Raw genomic sequence first — 22,613 nt, 5'->3', positions numbered from 1 at the left:
CTGTGATTCTATGATAAACCCAGCAGTGTCTTCAAGGAACCCCTTGCCCTAACAGCAGCCTCGCCATGCTGCTGTAGGAAAGCGCCAACCTCTGTTTCAAGTTATTAGAGAAGTCAAGTCAGTGTATTATCAAAATAAACTGAGATAATTTGAAGTCTGGGGAGCAAACTCACCCAGCTCTGACCATGTGGCTCAGCCCGGCCCTAACGCTGCGCAGGGACATGTCCTGGGTGTCCCCAGAGCTCTGGGGATGGGGCTTGTGGGACCCCAGCCCTAACGCTATGCAGGAACATGTCCTGGGGTCCCCAGAGCTCTGGAGATGGGGCTTGCAGGACCCCAGCCCTAACGCTGCGCAAGGACACGTCCTGGGGGTCCCCAGAGCTCTGGGCATGGGGCCTGAGGGACTCCAGACTAAAGAAGGGCAGAGCACGGCTCCTCGCTGGCAGCATCGCCCGCTGACATGTGGGGATGAACGGGAATAGCTGACGCAGACAGGAGGAGTACCAGTGGTTGAGAAACATCGTAATTACCGAAGAACAATAAATATTGATTTTATAAATGCACGTTTGTACCTCATTTTATTGTAAACATTAACTATCAGGTAACAATTTTGCCTGGTAGCTTTTTTTTTCCTTGTCTTAACCAGCAAACTTTCAAACAAGCCCAACAAACTGAGATAAGGAGGTCAGATGTGGGGGGAGCGATCTGCTTGACAACAGGTTCTGATTTGTGAGGTCTCGTCTGCCCTGAATGAAAAATACCCCCAGGACTACGTTTTTCATGTTGTGGATCCCGATATGATAAATGAAGCCAATCAAGTATCTGCTATAGATTTATGCTTTTTTTTTTTTTAATAATAAACCCTCGGTACCCACTGAACAATTTCAGTGGGAGACGTATGGAAGTCTAAGAGCTACAACAGCATTATTTCTAATCACTGAAGTAGTGTAGAGAAATCTTATATCCTACCGTAGGAAAACAGAAACTTGGCCATAAATTTCCCTGCCTAGGCTTGCAACCTCAGCATGAAGAACGTGTGAGCAGCCTCTTAACTCATCGGAATCTCATAGGTAATATATGAGTTAAGGATGCATTAACATGACTTGTGAATATAAAATGTAATAAGTTAATGCTTTGGGGAAAAAATACCATTTCCCCTGTTCAGCTCAACCCCTTGAAGCCCCTGTGTTCTGTGCCACCAGTGGCAGCCTGCAAAGTCTCTGCCTCATTGCTTCGCCTCAACTAATTAGAGTTTACCTTCTGCAGATTACAACATGGGATTAATATTAAGCAACAGAAGTCCTGCTCACCACCAACCTGATCCTGAAAAGTGCTGAGCAGCGTACAGGGGAATTTTAGTTCAGCACTTCCTCCTAAGTAGGCTAAAAACTTAATAACTCTTATTTATAATAATAAATTATTGTACATTTTTAATAGCTCCAGGTTTGGGAAGGGTTTTCAATTTCTTCCCCTAAGTCAGATCCCAAAGAAATCACTGTGACAGCTACAGCAGATGTAAGAATCGGCAAAACCCTGAGGACTGCTGGTGACAGTGCTGGGCGAGTAGAGCGCAAAAAAACAGCGCAATTTTCAATCGTTCAGCAAGCTGAAGCCCAGGGGAGGCTCCGCTCTGCTGCTGTCCTAACACAGACTGCACACCCCGACGCGTTACGACATGCCCAAACTGCACCTCCTTCTGCTACTTCTAATGTTAGTGGGGTGCTGGGGGGGTCGGGACCTGGCTGTGCCGGACACCGGATACCTGACGGAGGCACAGCGCCTGCAGAGTTAGGCTGAGCTCCTGATGCCAGGGACATTCACACAGGTATAACTTCAAGAGGGAGGGAGGTGTGTGTAGCAGACGAGGGACAGTCGGTAGCAGAGGTGCTGAATGTTCACCTGGACGGTGAGATAACACACCTTTCCCATCTTCCAAAAACTTGTCATTATAGTGAGGCTGCCGGAAGCTTAAATAATTCCAAGTTTCCCACACCACGTGCCGGTGTGCTGGTGGCCTGCTGCAGGGACAGGGCTCCTCATCAGGCAGCACAGACCTGGCAGGGCTGCAGGCCACTTTCGTTGCAAGCCGGGCAGCGGAGAGCCTTGTAGGACTCTCTGAAGCGGTTTGCCAGCATTGAAAACTTGCTTCCGTGGCACCGCGAGCAAGGAGCAGAGCCTGACCCTTTGCACCGGGAACAACCGCGTCCAGCATCTCCTTCCTGAAAGAGACAATGTCAGAGAAGTCTGTTACTGGGTGGCAGACACGAAAGTAACACACTTGAAAGAGGGAAATTCTGTTTTCTGCTCTTTTAAGTGATTTTTGCTGTTCTGCCAATAACATTCAATTCTCTACAGCAAGAACTTCAAGAAAAGGGCTCCTGTATATTTGGGAGCAATTTGTGGATACTTCTAGAAAATGGGAAGTTAATGTGACTGGGGTTGTAACAATTCTTCCCAGTTCATCTTTCTCCTGCGAGGGTCTGTGTAGCTCCACCAGCCTCCTGCCATTTCTTATCCCATACACTCAGCTCTGCATCCTCACTTTCGAGCCACACTTCATTTCTTAAGCGTTTCTCCTCGCCCTTTCCCCCGAATCCCTCATCACCAACATGTGCAGCTTCTTTCAAGCTGTGCCTCGTGTCTGCAACCCTCTCCCAGGATGCCAGACCGCCTCTTTCAAATCCATCTTAAAATTCATTGCTTCCACAGAGCCCAGGAATGATTAAGTATCTGCGTCTGGAAGAACGCGGCACGGCGTAGGTTCATTTTTTGATGTCAGGATGAGAGTCCTGCCTCATCCCTGTGCAGTGGTTCTACTTCACACAGCACTACAGAACGAGGTTTTAACTGGGACACGGGGAGTTGGTGCCAGACACACTTTGTGTGTCTGTTTATTAATTTGATAGTCCAAACTGACTTCTCAGAATAATAAGCTTCCTGTGGTTTGGACATCTTTAAATGAATTTTCATAATACCAGTGCACAGAAAGTCCAAAATTATTCTAAAAAAGATCAGCTTTAGGACCTTTGAGTTTTACCTACTGTTCCCAAACATCAAGGAGAACAGAACTACCTTGCTGAGTTCTTCCAAGATTAGCAGCCTTCTCTAGAACAATGCCTTCCAGGAGTTGCTGTCCTTCTCCAAAGCGTGCTTCTCCCGTGAGAGGGACTGGAGGAAGGCAATCCATTGCCTTATGGAGGATCTTTTCCACATATATTCCCCCAAAGGCCAGGAGTGATTTTTTGGTGACTCAGATTGGTTTCTGCCAGCAGATGGGATGAGTCTTGGCTTTTATGTTAAAGCCCTCTTCTCGAAAATCAAGTTTATTTCAAAACTGACAAAGGTCAAAATTCCTAGTTTCTCAGGGCTGTTTTCATGGGTCTTTGTGCAAGCGAGCCCCAGGCAAGGCTCGTGGGTGCAGAAGGACCAAGGCAACCTGCACTCAGCACAGGTCGGTCTCAGATCTGCCAAACTGTAATGCGTCATATTTGCCCTGCACAACAACATTATGTTTTGTGGGATCAAATTATGGTCAGACTAATTGGGATGCTGACCAACAAAGACTAACCCGTGAGAAAACAAGTGAAAGGCACAATCTTAATTCAGCTGATATTGGAATTTTAGCCTCCAGCAGTCTCAACCACAGAACAGCTGCATCTAGCCTTGTCAGGCTGGAGAAACTCCGGCCTGCTCCTATTCCACTGGGAGATGATGACGAAGAATGGACCTAAGCCAAGCTACATAAGCATCAGTGATCTCCAGGGGAAGAATCAAGTGGGAGACGGGAGCATCTGGAAACAGAACAGCTGTCCCAGAGCACACACTGCAGTGCAGCGCTGATGGGTTATCCCCGAGTGGAAAATGGAACGAAGTGATGCTTTTAATCCAAATATAGTTAAGTGTCTGATACAGATGGAGCACTTCATATGGATGGGGCTTGGGTGGGAATACTCAGTGGTCTGAGCAGGGCTGTAAGACCCCAAAAGCCTTAGGGGGAAAAAAAGCACTTTCCATTTGCTCTTACCTGCACATATTGGTTACAAGCAGCCTTTTTTTCCACATCTTTTTTATGTCCATCACCAAATCTTTCTTTCCTTTCTCGGTATATGAAGGCCCAGTCATTTATTCCCTCAGTCTGGATGATTCTTCTCATGAGCTCTTTCTGGTCCATCGGTGCACGGATGATTTTCAGGTTATTAGTGTAGATGATGATCTTGCCAAAATCTAGAATTGGGGAAGCCTGTAGAAGGATTGTATCAGTGTTTCACCTGTATAAATACACTCTACAAACACGGGTGATCCCTGGGCTTCCAGAAGAACATCCCCTCTGCCCAGTCATTGGCTCGGCTGGCTCTGCGGCACAAGCCAGCTCCCGTCCGCCCCCCGAGCAGAACAGCAATGGAGAGATGGCCCTAATGGGCTTTGGGATCAGACCAAGACATCGGGTCAGATCTTAGGAGCCTGCCTTTAACACTGTGTTCTGGATGGATGTTTCCCTGGGTGAGGAAAGCTTTCTGGGATGTAAATTCTCATTCCAACCCCTACACAAGAAAAAAAGAAGGCATGATTTATAGAATCATAGAACAGTTTGGGTTGGAAAGAAACTTAAAGCCCCCCAGTGCCACCCCCTGCCATGGGCAGGGACACCTTCCACTAGACCAGGTTGTTCCAAGCCTCATCCAGCCTGGCCTTGGACACTTCCAGGGATGGGGCATCCACAGCTTCTCTGGGCAACCTGTCCCAGTGCCTCCCCTCCCTCTCCGGGAAGAATTCCTTCCTGCTGCCCCATCTCAATCTCCCTCTTCCAGTTTAAAGCCATTACAATTCTAAGAGCGGTGGTGTCGGCATTCATGGAAAAGCAACCTCTGCACTGAGGACTGACCTGCATTTCTTTGAAGTTTGAGTAGTTGAGGGAGAGGAGGTTTCATGGTTTTAGCCAGAAGTAGACGTTCCCCATGGTTGTGACCTATTCTACAGCCTTTGATGGGGTTTTTCAGATTTAAAAGCAAGCTGTTCTAAGTTGTTAATGCTGGCAAAAGGGTCAGATGATAAAAGTCATTATCTAATGGTAAATCGTGTTCCTGGCAGCAAGCAGCCAGTCTAAGCAACCATCTCTGGGCATGCTTCTTATTCCTTTCTAATGGTTTTAAAGCTGAACTGGGTGTGGTCAAACACTTCTCCAAAAGCAGAGTTTCCTTACCTGGGCCCATTTCCCCTTTGCACTCAGCATCGCAGGGCAGTTACCGTGCCCTGTTGCTCTACACAGTCCCGTTTCACTGCTTTGGTGTCTGCGTCAAGCAGCGGTGCAAAAGGAGATGTTCTAAGAAAACACCCTGGCCAATGGACCTCCTGGTAACCCATCTCAATCTTCTCAATGGGAGAAGCATGGAGGGGAGGCAGGTGACCCAAGCCCCCACCCTTCACAGAAGGCTTCAGAAGCAGTGTATTTGTTACGCAGACACAGCGTCTCCACAAATGTGTGCAAGCCCCCACCCTTCACAGAAGGCTTCAGAAGCAGTGTATTTGTTACGCAGACACGGCGTCTCCAACTACCAAATGTGTGGTGATACAAAACTGGTACTGGATAGCGCGATTACTCAAGGTCTTTATGGTTAGGTGAAGTGGGAATGGAGATGCATGTTACCCAGGAATGCTGAATAAATTAATGGTATGGATAAGATCACATCAGTGCTCTGTCTTTAGGCAGGAGAGATTCACCATGGTTGGGTATTTTCAGTTACGCTAGGTGCCCAGGGTGTCAACTAAATACAGTTCAAATATCAGCCACCCAGGGTTCCTACCTGCAACTCCGATTAGCACCAAGAATTAATAGGCCTTTAACGTATTCAAACCAAGGCCATAAAAAGCATTTTACACTTTTTAAAGCGCTTCAGTCATGCAGGTGCCAGAGTGACATAAATAACCCAGAGAGCACGCCGGGTGACGACACAACCTCCATCACGTGGCAGCAGTTGTGTACTCGAGCGACCTCGTGTTTCTCCGGAGACAGACCCAGTGCTTGACCTTTCGGCAGCGGTTGAGGCACCACCAGCAAGCAGTCACCGCCGGCCGGGGTCGGGGGGCTGGGCAGCGGGCTGACCTGCCTGCTGGCCCCAGCTGCCGGTTGGGCACTCTGAGCTGGAGCTGAAGAGGCTGGCTCAGCCAGCCAGCTCACCTCACATCATCTTCCTTTTTACCCTCGTTTCTCCAAGCAGCCTCACCTCGAGTCTCCCCGAGTCAGCTGATGACACCAACGTAACGTGCTCTGTTGAGTGGAGTGGGACACGGCTGTGTTATCCACAGTGCCAACGTGCCAGCATTGGTGTTTGAATTGCTTAGCTGGTGGATCTATGTTTGATAAAACCAAATACCAGTAAAAGATACATAAATCTAATTCCACAGGGTAAGAAAGTGAACATAATCCCTGTGTATTAATCAATTTAACCTATCTCACGCATGTACTGGGTTTTTCTATTCGGTCCAAAGAGACCCTTCTCTATCAAGGGCATTAATTATATGTTGACAAAATGCCCAGTGAAACTAAGCTGGGCTTTTCAAAGTCGCCTAAGGTGATTCTGACTTGCCAGGGGACGTGGGTGCCTCACTCGGAGCTCGCTGGCACGCTGCCAGTGGCACTAACCTTTTTGCCAGCTCAAGTCATGCAACTTTCATGTTTAAAATAAAACTAATTAAGATAATACCCCCCTTACACTTGACTGCTTTAGATGCATTGGGATGACTATGTATAGATATTGATATACATGGAAATGTGCCTTATTCTACAAAGCGGACAGATGCAAATCAGTGAGAAGGTGGAGCACAGCGAGCAGATGCTGTCCGCTCGCCGACTGCGCTGCTGCAAAACATGTGGCTCCTGCCATTTGCAGAGCAAGCGGGACACAGAATTTGTGGGATAAAGGCTGAGGAGCTGCAATCACCCTTTTAAAACCCTGGACTGAGAAAACCCGAGTTCTGCACGAACGAGGCTCCAGCTTGAGGTTCCTGTTGCCATATTGCTATAGGAATGGTTTAGTCTGAACTGGTCTCCAAACCGCTCGGCAGCCCCAGGCTGGACTTGACTTACCCTGCAGGGACCATCGCTTGACTGGCAGTCACCCAGCAGCGGGGAGTTACTGGCGAGGCTGTATTTCGTGTCCTCTTTGAATATGCTGATCCGTTGGGCAGTCAGCTTGGCTGGCAGGCAGAACCTGCTTTCTGGCCTTTCCCCAGCCCCGCAAAAGGGGTCCCCTGGCTCAAAGCCGTGGCAGAGAAAACGCCGTGAGTGCTCTTTGGCCGGGGGCTCAAGTTCCTGCCCGTCTTCATAGACTTGTTTTAGCACCCGACCACTGTAAGCGGAGGATATTCTGAACCTCACTTTGCGGGGCCTTCCCTCATGCCGCTGATTGAGTTTCTTCTGGTGCTCGTCCATTATTAGGATTTCAAGCTGCAGGTCCCCGAGGATCAACTCCAAGAGCTTTGGATCCAAAAGAAAACTCTCCCCAGCTTCCCCCAGCCACACCATGTATAATTCAAGTTTCTAGTAGCTCCTCTCATCTTACAGCAGAACTGACACCACTATTAAATATTGATAGATGCTCACAAAGAGAAAATAGCGATGGTAGTGAAACACAAGGCAGGCTGGTGAATGGAGGCTGGCTGGCTTACCACAAGAGGCAAGGAGTTAACTTGGGGAGGACAGGATTAAATAGGAAACTCTGCCCATGTTCTGAAACCATGGAAATGTTTCTGCTGTGTGCTGTGATAAGAACTACCCCAAATACACCATCCCAGCAGCTTTTCACAGTTTTCTGACAAGGTGAGAAGCTAAAAAGACAAGTTCACGGAAAAAGCAATACAGCTTCACAAATAGCAAATGTGAATAATTCCTCGGCCATTCTTGCTCTGAAACCCCGCAAGTGCAAAGCTCCGTTTCATTTCAGTCCGAGTGTGCTCCTCTACAGGTCGGGGAAGATCTAATTAAGATTTTTCTCCGTCTTTAGCCTTCAAGCCCTATTTGTAATTCTTGCTGCCTTTCAGGGCCTTTTGACCATCCTGGGTTTGCTTTTCATTTTTAAGTGCCAGTCATCTCCCGAGAGGCTCCTCTGCAGTCCCGTGCCCTGATCGGGCCCTTTTCTGTGCCAGCAGTCAAGGCAGGGGTTTGCAGAAGGGGATGGGGCCTGGGTTACCCAGGAACGGGAGGGACATCAGCGTGGGGCAGGTCCATGCAGGGTGCTGGTTGCAGCCAGCCTTAGTCACATACAACCAAGGGACTTGAATTCCTCGAGGCTCACCCAGCCCTCCACCCCAACAGCAGCGAGCCAGGTCACCTTCCCATGAGAGCCCACCCTTAGAGACCCCTGCCATCACCCCAAAATGAGTATGTTAGCACAAAATGCATCAACAGCATAACTGCTGTCTTGGTTCTAAATGTCTCCTGATGCCTACTTGTGTCAAGTACCCACAACAGGAGTTAAAATCTCTCAGGTTCCAAGATTTCAGTAAATTTCCACTATTGAAGGCAGTTTCCTTGAGTGGCACTTAAACTAAGCTTTCTGCCTACATCCTGCCAAGGCTATATTCCTCTGATTCAGAACCAGAGCTTTTAAAGCTTAATGCTCTCAATAGATTGATTTTTAGTGAAATTTTGCTCACGAAATACTAGTTTAGAAGGCTGCATACTTACAAAACACAATACAGACCTTCCAACCAACCCAAGCATCTTCATGTGGCTTGGACATGGTTTCTGTCGTGGCAGATGTTGCCCTTGCAGGTTCCTTGGGCTGCTGGAAGCCTCCTGGTAAGTACCCGCAGAAGATGCGTATCCTGCCAAGGGAGCATGCATGAACACGCCTGGGTAAACACACAGCCACGGATACGCCCTTTCCATTTCCCAAACACTATTACCATGTTCCTGTCAGTCTCCCATCCTATCTCAAACAGGAGGATCTCACATCATATGAAAACCTTGATTTGCATGAATCCAACTCGGCTCTTGCTGCATTTACTTGACAAGTTTGATCCACCCCTTTCTCTCGCAAGTCCTGTGTGAATCAGGCCTCAGCTCGTTCCAAGGTACACCAGCAGCCTTAACTTGACACAAATCACGCTTTGTAAGATACCTTAATTGGAGTTCATTTTCTTCTGATTACCAGAACAATCGAACAGGAAAGGCAGTTCAAAGCGGCAATGAGAGAACACGGCGCGAACACCACCGCCACGATCTGCACTTGCGAGACAAGCAAAGCGACTTCCCGGCCTCACAGTTACTTACAGGTGCTGTCAAAACACAGCAGAGCTGCCCTGGCATTTCACAGTAGCAGCATCCCTCCTCTGCCGTTTCGGCGAGCAGCCGGTGGCTGCAGGCAGGGGGAAATTCAACCTGCCTCAGCAGCTCACGCACAGTCCCACCGCCACGTTCCCGTGTGAACACAAGGTCGGCACACACAGGATGCTCATTGGGCTTGGTGCACAGCAAGTCCTCACTCGGATATGTATGTGCTTCTTTTCATGTCCCTGTGCAGATAAATCTTGCAAAGAGAAGATTTCTGAACAGCCCTTTTGCATTTCTCAGCTGTTGTGAACAGCCCAGGCCAACGTCTCCACATCAAGTGTCCCACACAGGGACTTTGCGGGTGGCATTTTGGCTGTCCCCAAAGCTGTACCTGCCCAGCTCTGGGCAAGGAGCATTACGGCATGCTGGGGTCTCAGCTCCCAGCTGAGCAAGGGGTGAAGGATGGATGGGCTGTAGGGAGCCTGGCACCTGCTCTACAGCCCTGCTGGCACAGCAGCACTCAGCTGCTCTCGTGTCAGCGTGAGCTTGTCCCCACGGCTAGCACGAGCATTACCAAAAATACAGCAATTACCCTTGTGCATACAACACTGAAATCAGAGTTTCATGATCCTCACTGCCATGTGTTTTACTCCAGACTCTTCCCCCTCTACTGTAATGACAGCTGTCTTTCAAGCGGGGGGCCTCTCTTCACCCTCCTCCCCATGTCAGGAAATAGGAAGCGACTGCTGGAAGCGTGCTGGAGGCTCTGCAGAACAGATACAGTGCTCGCCCTAAGGAGCACAACATGTTGGTTTAGATCTACTGCAGCCAAGAAGGGCGGCGAGCTGGACGGTAACACTGCCAAGGCAAATTTGGCCAAAAAATGTTGCATTGTGCTTCCTTAGAGCAAGGACTACAACCCTCCTGCTCCCGAGAGCACAGGGTAGGCAACGAATCCTTGGGGAAGAGCATCATGAGTCCAGCTGCAGCCCAGCCCCACTGCTCATGTTGTTCTGAGCACACGCGGCACCTTAAAGCAGAGTCTGTGGGGAAGGGACAAAAAGGGTCCAAGCCAGCATCGGGGGGGCCACAAAGAAGGGCTGGAGGTCATGGATCAGATAGGAAGGAAGCAGAGGAGCATCTAATGAGATTTGAAATCCGATGTGAAGTCTCTTCACGCAGGGGCTAACAAGGTTCCTTCTTTAGTGCTCAGCCTCCTCCTTTCACAGAGGTCACAGGATATTTAAAATCCTGGATGCTTTTACTCTGTGCTGAGCTGGATTCACAAGGCATGAGGGTGCCCAGAGCCACTCATACACCCTCTGCATACACTGCAAGTCTGTAAGACTCCGCTTTGCTAGGAAGCCAAGCTCAGACGGGCTGGTTCTGCTGTCTGTCTCGCTGGCGCAAGGCAGGGCCCGCCGCGCATTCCTGGAGGCTGAAGTCAGTGGGAGTGGAAGACAACCAGCACCAGCGTGCGGGCGCCCGGATGAAAGCCAGCTCACTGAGCACCCACCTTCGCCCCAGAGACTCACATGGGCAGGTAAGAGTCCTAAGTAAGCATAAAAATCTTGGAACTCACAAAGAAACAAAAACCAGGAAAAAGCACTTCAAAGAGGGAAATTCCCAAGTGTTGAGTTCTACTGACAGAAACAAACCTCCCTTGGCTCCTCCCAGGAGCTACAGCACAGCCTGGAACTGGGGCTCAGAGAAACACACATGAGCTGGGCAGACAGAGCAGCAGGACGGCAGCTGGGGAGAGGAGTCACAGGAGGCAAAGGGATGCTCTTGGTTAGGCACCACCCCACATACAGAACACTGGTCTATGCATGGCTGAGATACAGCTCCCAGACAGCTACAGACTGGTCTGCCAGCATAGAGTAACTACAGCAAGGGCCCTGGCCCCACCAATCCTTTCCCCTGCTCTCCCCTTCTCTGGGCTCACGAGCAGCCTGGGTCCAGCTCCCCAGACCTCCCCCCAAGGAGCATCACTCTGCAAGCAGGAGCTGTTGGAGGGGCCAAGTCAGACTGCCAGCCCCCCCAACTCACTGTGTTCAAAGAAGCAGCAAACAGCTGAACCAATTCCTCCTTAATTCCACAAAGCAGAGATGCATTACTTACCCCTCCACACCCCCCTCAGCCTGTACCACAACCAGCCCCTCCAGACCCAGAGCCTTCTGAGCAGCTGTATTTATACCCTGGTTGGCTCTGCCAGGTGCTGCGGGTCCTGCTCTGGGCTGCAGCACTCGGGGTCGGCTGGAAGCACCTGGGAATACTCAAAGGTGATGGATCACTGGGAGCAGCGGGGCTGTTCGCATGGTGTTTAATTAGGTAAGTGAAGCCTGGCACTTTATGTCGTCAGAGCCATGTGAAGAACAGCTGCGATGCTCAGAGCCTGTCAGGCTGGTGCTCTATTCCTACTCCAAACCCCATATTTCTTGTCCTAAAAACCGAAACTTGCATCCCTGCAGATTCAGCCCGTATTGGGCAAACCCCAGTGGAGCCGGATTTAGTGCCTGGTGTTCCGTGGCCCTTCACTGCACTGTAGGGAAGAAAGGATGAAGGTACCAGGAAGCAGAGACAAAGCCATGGCCGGAGCATGGAGCAGGGGCTGGCAGCACAACCCCTACAACCCACCCGGCTTTGGGGCACCCGGGGCACTGGGGGGGCCACAGCCTCACAGGCAGCTGAAGGTCCGAACTGGGGTTACCTGAGCCGGGGCTGCCCAGTGCCCTTCCCTTTCCAGGAGGAAACAGCAGCACCAGCCCTGCAGCAGCCTGACACGTGGCTCTTGTCTCCCTTGGAGCCCCGGCACCAACGCAGGCGGCATTCGGGGTGCCAGTCCTCAAGGGGGGTGGCTGTGTCACCCTCTGGGTGCAGCTGCACCCACTCGGGACCCACTGACCCAGCTCAGGCCTCGCAGCTGCCAACTCAGGGGTGCCAAAGCCTGTGCTGGGTCTGGCCCCAAATCTCACGAGCCTGGTGTCAGCTCCGACCACCTCCGGTCCCCTGTTGAGGTGGGACCAAATCCCTCCGTGCAGCGGGAGGAGGAGGTGGTGGTGACCGCCCAGGGTGCAGGGGGGACAGTGCCCATCCTCTCGATGCTGCTCAGCCCAGCTCCACCGCCTGCTACTTCTAATGACACATCAACAAACACATAACAATCTGTCTTAAGGAAAATCAGTGAATAAATTTAATTTAAAAATACTTCTCTATTTTGGGATAGGCAGCGCTCGGCTCCAGCTCCTTCAGAATCGGCTGAAGCCTTCGTGTTACCCAACAGCAAAACTGCACAAGGCTGTTACGGGCAAAACACGCCTGTGACTCTCCATAGGGTTAATAAGCAGCTCTAAACCTCTCCTTACATAAGTGCAGACAGTTTCTTAGTGTTTGACATTTATCCCTCCACTGATCCATGCCCAACAGAGCTACCAAGGGGAAAGAATGTCCAGCTGCCGCTCCTTTGTCGCTGCCGAGTGCTCCTCCGCAGGGTGAGGAGCGAGGCGGTGGGAGCAGTGGCCGCTGGCTGCACTGGGATGCAGTGAAGGGTTTGAGAACATCCCTGCGGATTCACGCTGGCCAAATTACGTCTCCAAGCAAACGCCGCGAGTTTACCAACTGTGCGGCCTTCTCCGAATTCACCATGGCACTGAGCACCAGAGCCAGCGACCCCGAGCCGGGGGGAGCACCGCTCCCTGTCCTGGCCCTCCTGGTCCCGAGGCACAGGCAGGACCTGCCATTCGCCCCCCTTCAGCAGCAGCGCCAGGCACTGTGTTTGTGGGTGGGTAGGAGGACAAGCTGTTTACTTCAGATCTATAATTCGTAGCAGCCTGTAAGAGGCACCCCCTCTCCCTGCCCTCCAGGAGCTAAAAACAGCCCGAAAGGTCCCTCTTCCCCGGAGGAGGAGGCGGGTGGCATCCACTGGCGAGATGCAGCGTGGCAGAGGTGTTTTGTAGCCCCCTCGGGAAGCAGTGCCATGGCCACACTCTCCCCAAGCACACCCGCTCCCTGTCCATGCTGTAGCGGTTGTTTAACCAGTGCCCGGTGCTGCACGGGCTCCCTGACGCCCACAGGGTCGGCCGCCCTGGCAGGGCGTTGCGTGGTGGGATGAAGGATGAGGACAGCTCCAGAGCACACAAGGCAAGGGGGAACAGAGAGAAGCTCCTCTCACTTGCGCACACTATTCCTGTTGTTATTTACGGCAGAGAGCCCAGAGGGACCCAAAAATGAGAGCTCCCCCCAGCTGCTGCCTCAGGGTACCCCTGGGGAGCCTCTCACACAGGTGGGCCACCAGCTGGGGGAGGGACGTGGCATCCTGGAGCTGCACCAGTCCCACCGGAGCAGCCCCTGGAAAGAGCGGAGGCAGAGATGCTCAATGCGTCCGTGGGTTCAGCCAGGAGACCAAGGGGCACAGGGCTCCGTGGGAGTTGTCCCAGTGGGCCAAAGGAAACCTCTTGGGTTTGACAGAGCAGACCCTTAGCAATGCCCCACAGTGCCCACACATTGCTTTGCAGCGCTGGGGCTTGCCCAGGTCTCATTGCCCTTCACCACAAAAACCATTTGATAGGTGTGAAACGAGTTTTCCACCTCCCAGAGCAATGCCCTGGCTCCTGGTAACAGCCCAGGCAGCCCGAGGAGAGTGAGGAAATCAGCTTCCATGTGGCAAGGATGCATCCTGGTCAGCCAGGCCATGGAGGCAGAGCTGACCGCAGGGTTACGGGATGAATGTAGGCTCCCTGCCACTGACGGCTGCTCTGACCTTGAGGAGGCACCCCACCTCTGGTTTTCCCCCCCGGTAATTATACCCAATTTAATGGAGTTCTTCGTGATCTGAAGTTATTAAATGCAAAGGTTGTTTATATGTCAGTGTCTCATAACCACCAGAACTGGCAATGGCCAACAGTGTTCCAACGGGCAGTTCAAAGCTGGGGAAAGGCAGTACTTTCTCACCAGCGCTGGAAACTCCCCCCCCCGAGTGGGTGGTTAAAGCGGGGGAGTTGCTGCACACACTCAGGCAAACACAGGACTCTCTCCAATTTTTCTCCCAGGTTTGTCACGAGGGGAGTAGGAGACAAAGGGTCTCACAAGGCTCTTGCCGTGACCACCCTGAGAGAGCAAAGCCAACGCTGCTCGCCACGGCACGTCTTGCCCAGCCTCGAGAGTCGGCAGCCAGAAACTCAGCCGTAAGCCCCTGGTCCCAGGGGTGAGGGTTCCCCTCTGTGTGCTGAAGGCAGCGAGCCTTCTCCTCGGGGGAGCGCGTGGAGGAGTTCCTGCCAGGCGTTGGCGTGTCCGGGCGGACAGAAGTGCTCGCTGGCCAGCACAGCTCCTGCGGGACATGGGGACAAAGCGTGTTTGCTGTTTGGGTGGGGGACCACTTGAGCTCCTTTCCCACTCCCCTCCCCTTTGGAGGTGGGGGAAGCCGATGGATGCAGCCCCCCAAGGAGACACGAGTGCAGCCAATATTTCCACTCTCAATGTCATTTCCCAATTTCCAGCTTCCTGATAAACCACATTGATTAAAAGACTCCAGGAATCCCTGTTTCAGCAGTGTCACCCCTTCGCAGCAGGGCATCCCTCCGCTGGTAGGGGCTCCAGGAGCCCAGCAGGACCGGGGCGGCAGCAGGCGACGTGCGGCCGTGCCGGGGCAGGAGCCTTCTCCAGCGACAGTCCAGACCCGGCACCCGCTGCATCCAGCCTGGAGTTAATTACAACGTCGGCATCAAACAGACACTCTGTAAATGAAACGGAAGGACTAGCAGCTTTCTAGCTCTGTCTTTATTTTTTAACCCCAATTACAAGGGAGAGCCGGTGGCAGATAATGAAGTTCAATGGGATGGTCTGAGTGCTAAGTGGAGAAGCAGGAAAGCCTCACACCCCAGTCCCAAATTGGACATTGATATGCTGTGTGGCCTCATCTCCTGCTTTTCTCCATGTAAAGTGGGGGTGATACTTAGCCCAAGGGGTGTTCCACAGGTCAATTAGCATTTGGAGAGCGCTTTGAAGATTTAAAGTGTTACATAAATGCAAAGTGTTAGCATCCCTGCGTTTTCTATGGCAGCAGAACCCGGAGACGGCAATCAAGATCAGAGCCTCGCTGTGCTGTATCGGGCAAACCAGAAACTCCTGATTGGAAAAAGCCCCTGTCCCTGGCTGGGCGATGGGCAGCCTGCGTGCCCTGGGCAGGGAGTTCTGTCAGCCTCAGAGGGAATTAGCACCACTGGCATCCTCGGATGTGGCACACTGCCCTAGAAGAGCCCCCCTGGGAGCACGGAGAGCAGCCACTGCCTTGGACTGGCCACCCTGCAGGCACACGTCCCTCCAGACCACCCAGATCCCCCCAGACCCCCTGAGTGTGCTCAGCACCACTGGCTCCCCCAGCCAGGGACCTTCCGAGGTGCCCCACGAGGTGTCCGGGTGCTGATTTTGCTTGGGAATTGGCCAGACACCATGTGCTGCAAAATGCCCACGCTTCTTCCCTGCAGAGCCACAGTCCCACCCGTTGTTTTGGGAGTACAGCTACGGCTGGCTGGCCTTGAAGGGCCGGGAAGACTGAAGTGCTCACAAAACAGAGCCAGTTGGAGGTGAGCGTTAACTGGCGTGCGCAAAACCAGCCCGTCAGCTTCGCTTCCACCCCTTGCCCGCTGCAAGATACTTCAGAACTCTGTTTCCTTTCTAATCAGATGAAAACACAGCATGAGTCTTAATCACAGAGCACAAATAGGGAAGAATATGTAAAAAAGAACCTTCACACCTTTGTTTTGACACCTTGTTGTGTCACGCATTGAGTTTAAAACCACCGGAAGATGCGATGATGCTTGCAGCATCGCTCGTTAAAACTGCACTCTGTTGCAGCACAAACCAGCATCAGACTACAAAGCAACACCAAAGCACAAGGAAACCTGAGATGAAACGGAGTGAGGTCACTGGTTCCTTGCATTATCCTGGAGATGTTTGTCAACAGTTCCATTTATCCAAATGGCCACCGTCTAAAAAAAAATAAATAGCTTGTTTTGACAAAACCGTGCGCTGTGGGGAAGGACTTCGGAAAAGGCACCACGTGGGCCAATTCCACGCCGGACTTCTGAACGAGTCCTGCTGAGGAAAGGGCCTGCGTGCAGTCTGATGGCGTTACCTGCGAGAGGACAAGGAGGAATTGTCCCTGCAGGTTTACAGTCTCCTCTAATATTTGTGCGTAGGTTGTAAACACATGGCTGAGACTCGGCTGGACAAAGGTCTTGGATCTTCACTACAGCTTCTGCTCCCTTGTTAGGGAACACGGGGGAGCACGGCTGACCACGAGACAGGAATCCGGCTGATAAAGTGAACGCAAATGGCAGGTACAGTGAAATGTCCCCTGGCCTCCCCCTGCCACGACCAGTGCCCCACCGGCCCCAGCCCAGAGCCCACTGCCCCCAGCCCGGGAGCAGGAGTGGCCGGGGGCTGCTGGAGCACGCGGTGACAGTCCTGGAAGTTGCATGAGAAGTCGGCCCCAGCCTCGCTACCAAACACATGCTCTAGGTTTTCCCTCATGTCCCATTGCTGTTGAGTTGAGCATCCATAGGAATGAGCAGCTGGAGCAGCTGCTCCCCATTTTGAGCTCCAGATGCCAGACCTGGCACACGCAGCCCACCCCAGCAGCCACCGCAGCAGCTCCCTGCATGAAGGGTCCCCTTTGCCCCTCCGTCAGGCATGGAGCATCCCTTCAGCCCCTCCGGTGGGCGCGGGGTGTCCCATGGGCGCTGCAGGGCCACGCAGCTGCTGCGAGTCCGGACTTGAACATTGCCAGCGTGCAGCGCCGGGAGAGCGGAACAGGTTGAGTGACTTCAGGCTGTGGGAGGAATAATCGTCTTGGGTTGCTTCAGAGAGCCGAGGCAGCACAGCGGGCGAGGATGGCAGTGCCTCACGCCTCCCGTCTCTGCCAGGGACCTCCGAGTGTTTGTGTTTGAAGGACTTTTTATAGAACTGCTGTCAAAACGGGTAGAGAGCGAGCTTAATCGGGCCCGAGCTGCAAATCGAGGCGGCGTGTGGGTGTGCGAGGGATGTGGGCAGCGAGCGGCTGCTCTCAGCCAGCGCCGGGCGTAAACAGGTCCAGTCAGATATTTATCAGGGACTCTCATCTCCTGAGCTGGGGAATTCTTTCCCGTCGTGTCGGTTATGATCCGCAGAGCAGGGAGCGTTAACGACACCTCTGCACGGCCGTGAGCAAGGCTGAGCGGGCTGAGGTCCTGCAGCCCGCGTGCCCCGGCCGGCAGCGGGCAGCCAGCTGGAGCTACGGGATCCGTCTGCCTGGCCAGCAGGTCCTGGGGCTCCTGCCTCTGGCGACAGCCCCGGCGCCATCCCCTCGCTCGTACTGAGTCACAAGTGACTCACTGCAAACTTGGATGCGAGCGCAAAGTGTGCATTTGCAAATTGGCTGGTGAGGCACTGCCTTGCAATGTAGGTGGGATGGATTACATACTCCAGCAGTCAAGTTCTGCTCTTTTTTCCCTCCTCCCTCTCCCTCCGTGCAGGATAGCTGTATGAGCCCAGGATTTTGGTGCGGTTCTTAGCCTGCTCCGGTGGATGCGGCGTGTGGATGGCTCCAGCTCCGCTTGTGACAAAGCCCTGCACTGAAGATGGATGATTTAGCTCTCCTGGACCTGTTGGAGTGTCCTGTGTGCTTTGAAAAGCTCGATGCCACCGCAAAGGTGCTACCTTGCCAGCACACTTTCTGCAAGCCCTGTCTGCAGAGGATCCTGAAATCCCAGAAGGAGCTCAGGTGCCCCGAGTGCCGGACCCTGGTGCTCTGCAGCATCGAGCAGCTGCCCTCCAACCTGCTCCTCATCCGCCTCCTGGATGGAGTCAGGTGCGGACAGAATGTTACCAGGTTTGGCTCGATCCAGAGGTCGGGGGTCCTGTCATCCCCCGCCTCCGTCAGGAGAGTCCCCAGGGGGTTGCAACTTCATCAGCACCGGCTGGCGATAAATCCCAGGATCCACATGGACGGGGTAAGGAGGCTCCACGTTCTTTACTCTGTCGGTCAGCATAGAAAGCTTATTCTCATGTGCCAAGAGCTGTGCAAGTTTCCTGTTAGCAGTACTGCAGCAATATTTGAAGTAGGAGAGGTCGTTGCATTTGCAAATCCGGCTGCTGTTTCCTTGTGGTATTTGACTATTCCGAGCTCATCCCAACAGTAACTGCATTGACTCCCAGGCTGAGGAAAACCCAGCTTGCCCTTTTCCTTGCAAAAACTTCACAGCAGCTCTTTTCCCCAGGACTTTCCAGGTGCTTCCTGACCATTGGGGGGGCCTTTCAGGGGCTTCAACTTTCAGGCAATGCACTGTTTTGACTGATAGCAATTAAACCAGTAATTGCAAAGCTGTAGCTGTTGGAGGTGGAGAAGGGTATTTCCCATGGCATTAAAAAAGGAGAGTACCTAATGAAGTTTATGGCCCTGGCAGAATACTTTGAGGTTCGCTATTGACAAATATTAAACTCAGCTTACTAACTTTATCCAGGGGTGATTTACTAGGCTGATTTTAAAATTGCAAGTTGCTTCTGTCATCTTCTTACCAGTACAAAAGCTTTTTGTACAATAATGAGGATGTGATATTGGACCTGTTAAGGGAGCTTGGCTCAGACCGGATTTGAGGTAGAGACTGACGTGCGACTTCACCTTTCCTGCGTTATATTCCTGGATTTCCATTTCTCCCACCTGAGCTATTCTGTACAATGTCTCCACAAACCTGTTCACACAAACATTCAAAAGCTTGACTCAAACTGTTAAATCTCCGAGGATTTTTCAGAGTTGCAGAGCTATACGCTCAGGCAGACAGCGAGTAGGTTGTCTCGCCTGAGTGCTACAGAGGTACATACGTGCGGGCGTTGCTGTGGGGCTGTCGAGGTCCCTGTGTCCTATGGGTACAAGCTGGTGTGCGTATCCCAGGGAATCTCTGTGGTGTGGATAAGTCATCTTGGATCACACATCAAAACCAGACATCTCTCAGGAGCTCCTCTCTCTGGTTTTCCCACTGAAAAGCATGGCGGTGTGGCCCTGTGGTCCTTTCCTGGGAGCGGGCAGTGTGGGAAAGCTGGCCTGGAAGAGGCCAGCCACATCTCAGGCATCAATCCCAGCAGCCAGAAATTACGTCTTAGCTTGGGTGAAGCGTAGCTCAGTCCCCAAAGGCGCTGGGCCATGCTGTGCCATGGTGCTGGGGGCCATCCCCCATCTGCAGCACCCGCCAGGTGAGTGGTGGCCAGGTGGGAGAGCAGAGCGGGGGGGCGACCGTGGTCCTTAGTCTGCAGCCGCTGGGCCAGTGTTGGACCAGCTATTGGTCCAACACCGGTGCCAGTGCCTTTGGTGCGAGGTACGAACCACCAGGCAGCGGCGTTTTTCAGCCGCTGTCCCGGCAGCAGCATTTCAGCTGAAAGGGAGAAGGTGTGCAGCTCCTCCAATGGGACTCCCCAACCCAGGTACAAAGCACAAGTACGCTCGTCTGCTTTTCTGCTCCCTCACACCTCTCACACTTCTTCAGTTCTCAGGACAGGCAGAAACTTGTTGCTGATAGTACATGATGGCAACATCCATCTGTTTGCAGCTTCCTGAAGCATTTTAAGACCAAACTCTGGGCATTCGGCAGGGCTACAAGTGCCGGGTGGGAGGGCTGCGAGTGCGGGCTGGCCCCCGCCGTGCTGGGACGCAGCACTGAGAGCCCCCGAGCCCCTGTGCCTCTGGATGGAGAGGTATAAAAACACATTACACTGAAATGCTCTTAGACTTAATGAGTTAATTAATTATAAAGCACTTTGGAAACCTCGGCTGCAAGGTGAAGAGGGAACCGTATTAGTCATGTTTTGGGTTTGGTGGTTTTAAGTAGACGCAGACGGGACCACACGTTACTTCAGCTGCTCCAGTGGGATACTAATGCCCATGGACCCTCCGTGGAGCTGGCACCCGCTACCAGGAGTAGCAAGGACTCGTTTGGAAGGGCCTGCGCGGTGCAGAGAGAAGGCAGCAGTAAGGATGGCTTGTCACCTCCCCACAGCGTGGAGTGCTTGAGTTTCAGCGTGTTCACTGAAGTAATCGGTGAGAGCAGAGGCCTCCGAATGATTTGAACCGCAGAGCAGAGGCTTTCTGTCAACACAGCTACCGTGCGATCCTGCTCCGCCACGGGTAATCCCACCATGGTAGCCCTCCCGGTGCTCTTCAACGCGGTATTCGTTTGCAGCTGCGGCAGAAGGTGCGTGCTCTCCTAAGAAGGGCTGCCCCAATCTGCATGGATTGCTAATTACCACTAATACCCTACACCACTTGTGCTACGGAGCAGATAAAAAGCACGTGCACCATGCCGCGCCGCAGCTAGACACGCCGTCAAAAGCAGCATGCAGGACACATTTCATTTTTACCAAAAAAAAGGCGTTCCATACATAAGCTTCTTTTGCTCCATGGGCAGAGAAAATCACAAGTTTGAGCAAAGTTTCTCTTCTCAGCAGAGATGTTTCCTTGCCAGTTTCTTGCTCTTCGTCCTCACGAGTATCTTTGAAGCCAAAAAAGTAAAATCAATGTCCGCATCAGCAAGCAAGCCAAGGACCGTATCATGCCGGGAGGGATGCGCGAGCAGCCCTCAGCAGAGCTGCTGAGTTAGCAGTAATGCTGTGTTCGCTTTGCTGCCTGGAATTTCACAGGGCCGGACCTTAGAAACAGGCAATGTTCTAGTCACAGCCCATCCCAAAGTATTTCCCATTTGCTAACACTGAAATCACTTTGGGATCCGCTTCCTACACGCTCTCGGAGGGTGGGCACATGCTGGGTTTGAGCACACGGACACGCGTATCCACGCCGGGGCTGTGCCTGTGGGAGCAGCTGCTCAGCAACGTGGCACAGAGGCCACCAGCACTGCCCCGTAGCTGCTCCCGGGACACTGGCCAGGTTTTAAGATCTTTAACATCTATGCAGAGAGGACAAGACTTTGGATTTTCAGGATCTCCACCTAATAAGCTGTCTGGAATTCAAGAATAAAAGGATTTGCTAGGAGGTGAATGCGTAAATAATCCACGCTGAAGCCTTTGAACTCTTAGGAGCCGCCCCTGGCATGTGCCAGATGTGGTTATGTCTTGTGCTGAAGCATCCTTCTTATCTGGCTTCAGCCCCAGCGTGAGCGGCTTTGCCGCCGGTGAGAGAACAGAACGATCCTGTGTGCTGAGGTACACACAAAACTCCCGTACTCCTCTGATGAGTAGCAGACCTAAACACCTTACACACAACAAAAATCCATCCAGGCCACTAAACAGCTACTTGGATGATGAACTTTGTCATGCAACAAATACAGGGCAGCGAGCCAGAGGAGAAAAATTCCGAGCATGACAGCTTGCCTTTGGAAAACACAGACCACACAGATGTAACTGCGACTTTGGCTATTTTCTCTGCATGAACTGAGTGCTGTAACACCCCCCTCCAGCATTTCACGGGAGATAGACAGATAACACCTCTATTGGGATAAAAATACACCACACTCCAACGTCGCCACCTTCACACGGACGTCTATATATAGAGCTGTGTCTTGGTATTTTCTTCTCCTCCAGAAACATCTCCAACCCCTCGCTGAGTTTGACAGACAGGACTTGGGCTGCTGGATCTTACTGAAACCTTCCGCAAAGCAACGTTGATGTTTGCACCCAGCGGGGGCAAACACGGCTCCCGATGCGCTCACTGTGCATAGCCACCCACCCAGCACCCCAAAAAACGCCCAGCAGCTCCCGTGCAGTGGCAGTAATGACCTCGTCACGCGTGTCACATCGCCTGAACACACTCGGGGACTCTGCACAGGCGCATTGGCTCTGCCTTCAGAGGGGGCACCGGCTCCTTTCCCACCGGAGAGGGCGAGCATCCTCTCGCCCAGCAGCTGCTGTGGGTGGTGGCTGCTGGTGCCACAGGGCCCCTCACCTGGAAATGCAGCCCCTTTATTTAGCTATAAATTCTGCATGGCCTCATGACATTCTGGGAGAAAGGGTTTGCCCCACTTCTGCTCCATAGCTACATCCCAGCAGGGTTTAACTCATTCCAAACAATGCTGAGCGTGACCTGAGGAATTGTTTCTGCAGTGCTGGCTTGCAGCTCATGCAGCAGCACCGCCGTACGGCTCCTTCGCGTGTAGTTTCTGCCCTTGTATCTACCACCAAGGGGGAGTGAGGTCACCTCAATATAGGTTGCCTGACAATACACACCCCAAAAGACGTATAGGCACCATATCCTGGGCTGGATCCAGAGCAGCGTGGCCAGGGGGGCGAGGGAGGGGATTCTCCCCCTCTGCTCCACTCTGGGGAGACCCCCCTGCAGTTCTGCCTCCAGCTCTGGGGAGACCCC

At 52.5% G+C, this 22,613-nt stretch overlaps 2 protein-coding genes across 2 annotated transcripts in view; one reads left to right on the top strand and one right to left on the bottom strand.

Moving 5' to 3' along the window:
• Positions 1-4,024: 4,024 nt before the first annotated feature.
• On the bottom strand, positions 4,025-7,429 carry GRXCR2 (glutaredoxin, cysteine rich 2; the record flags this gene model as incomplete). Its single annotated transcript, XM_010158979.1, has 2 exons — positions 7,085-7,429; positions 4,025-4,240 (listed from the first exon to the last, which is right to left on the bottom strand). Coding segments are annotated over exons 1-2 (561 nt in total), but the record flags the coding sequence as incomplete, so codon positions are not given.
• Positions 7,430-17,886: 10,457 nt separating this feature from the next.
• The window catches only part of LOC104515122 (putative E3 ubiquitin-protein ligase SH3RF2), a gene marked incomplete at its 3' end in the record, with an annotated part of 24,968 nt that continues 20,241 nt past the window's right edge, over positions 17,887-22,613 (top strand). Inside the window, exon 1 of the mRNA XM_010158978.1 lies at positions 17,887-18,258. Within this exon, the coding sequence (XP_010157280.1) occupies positions 17,887-18,258 (372 nt within the window). The remainder of the gene's footprint in view (positions 18,259-22,613) is intronic.

Source organism: Eurypyga helias, unplaced genomic scaffold (assembly GCF_000690775.1).
Source record: "Eurypyga helias isolate BGI_N326 unplaced genomic scaffold, ASM69077v1 scaffold23849, whole genome shotgun sequence".
In the NCBI taxonomy this organism is placed as follows: domain Eukaryota; kingdom Metazoa; phylum Chordata; class Aves; order Eurypygiformes; family Eurypygidae; genus Eurypyga; species Eurypyga helias.
The sequence above is the reverse complement of the archived record's forward strand: the minus strand, read 5'-3'. Positions and strand labels throughout refer to the sequence as shown.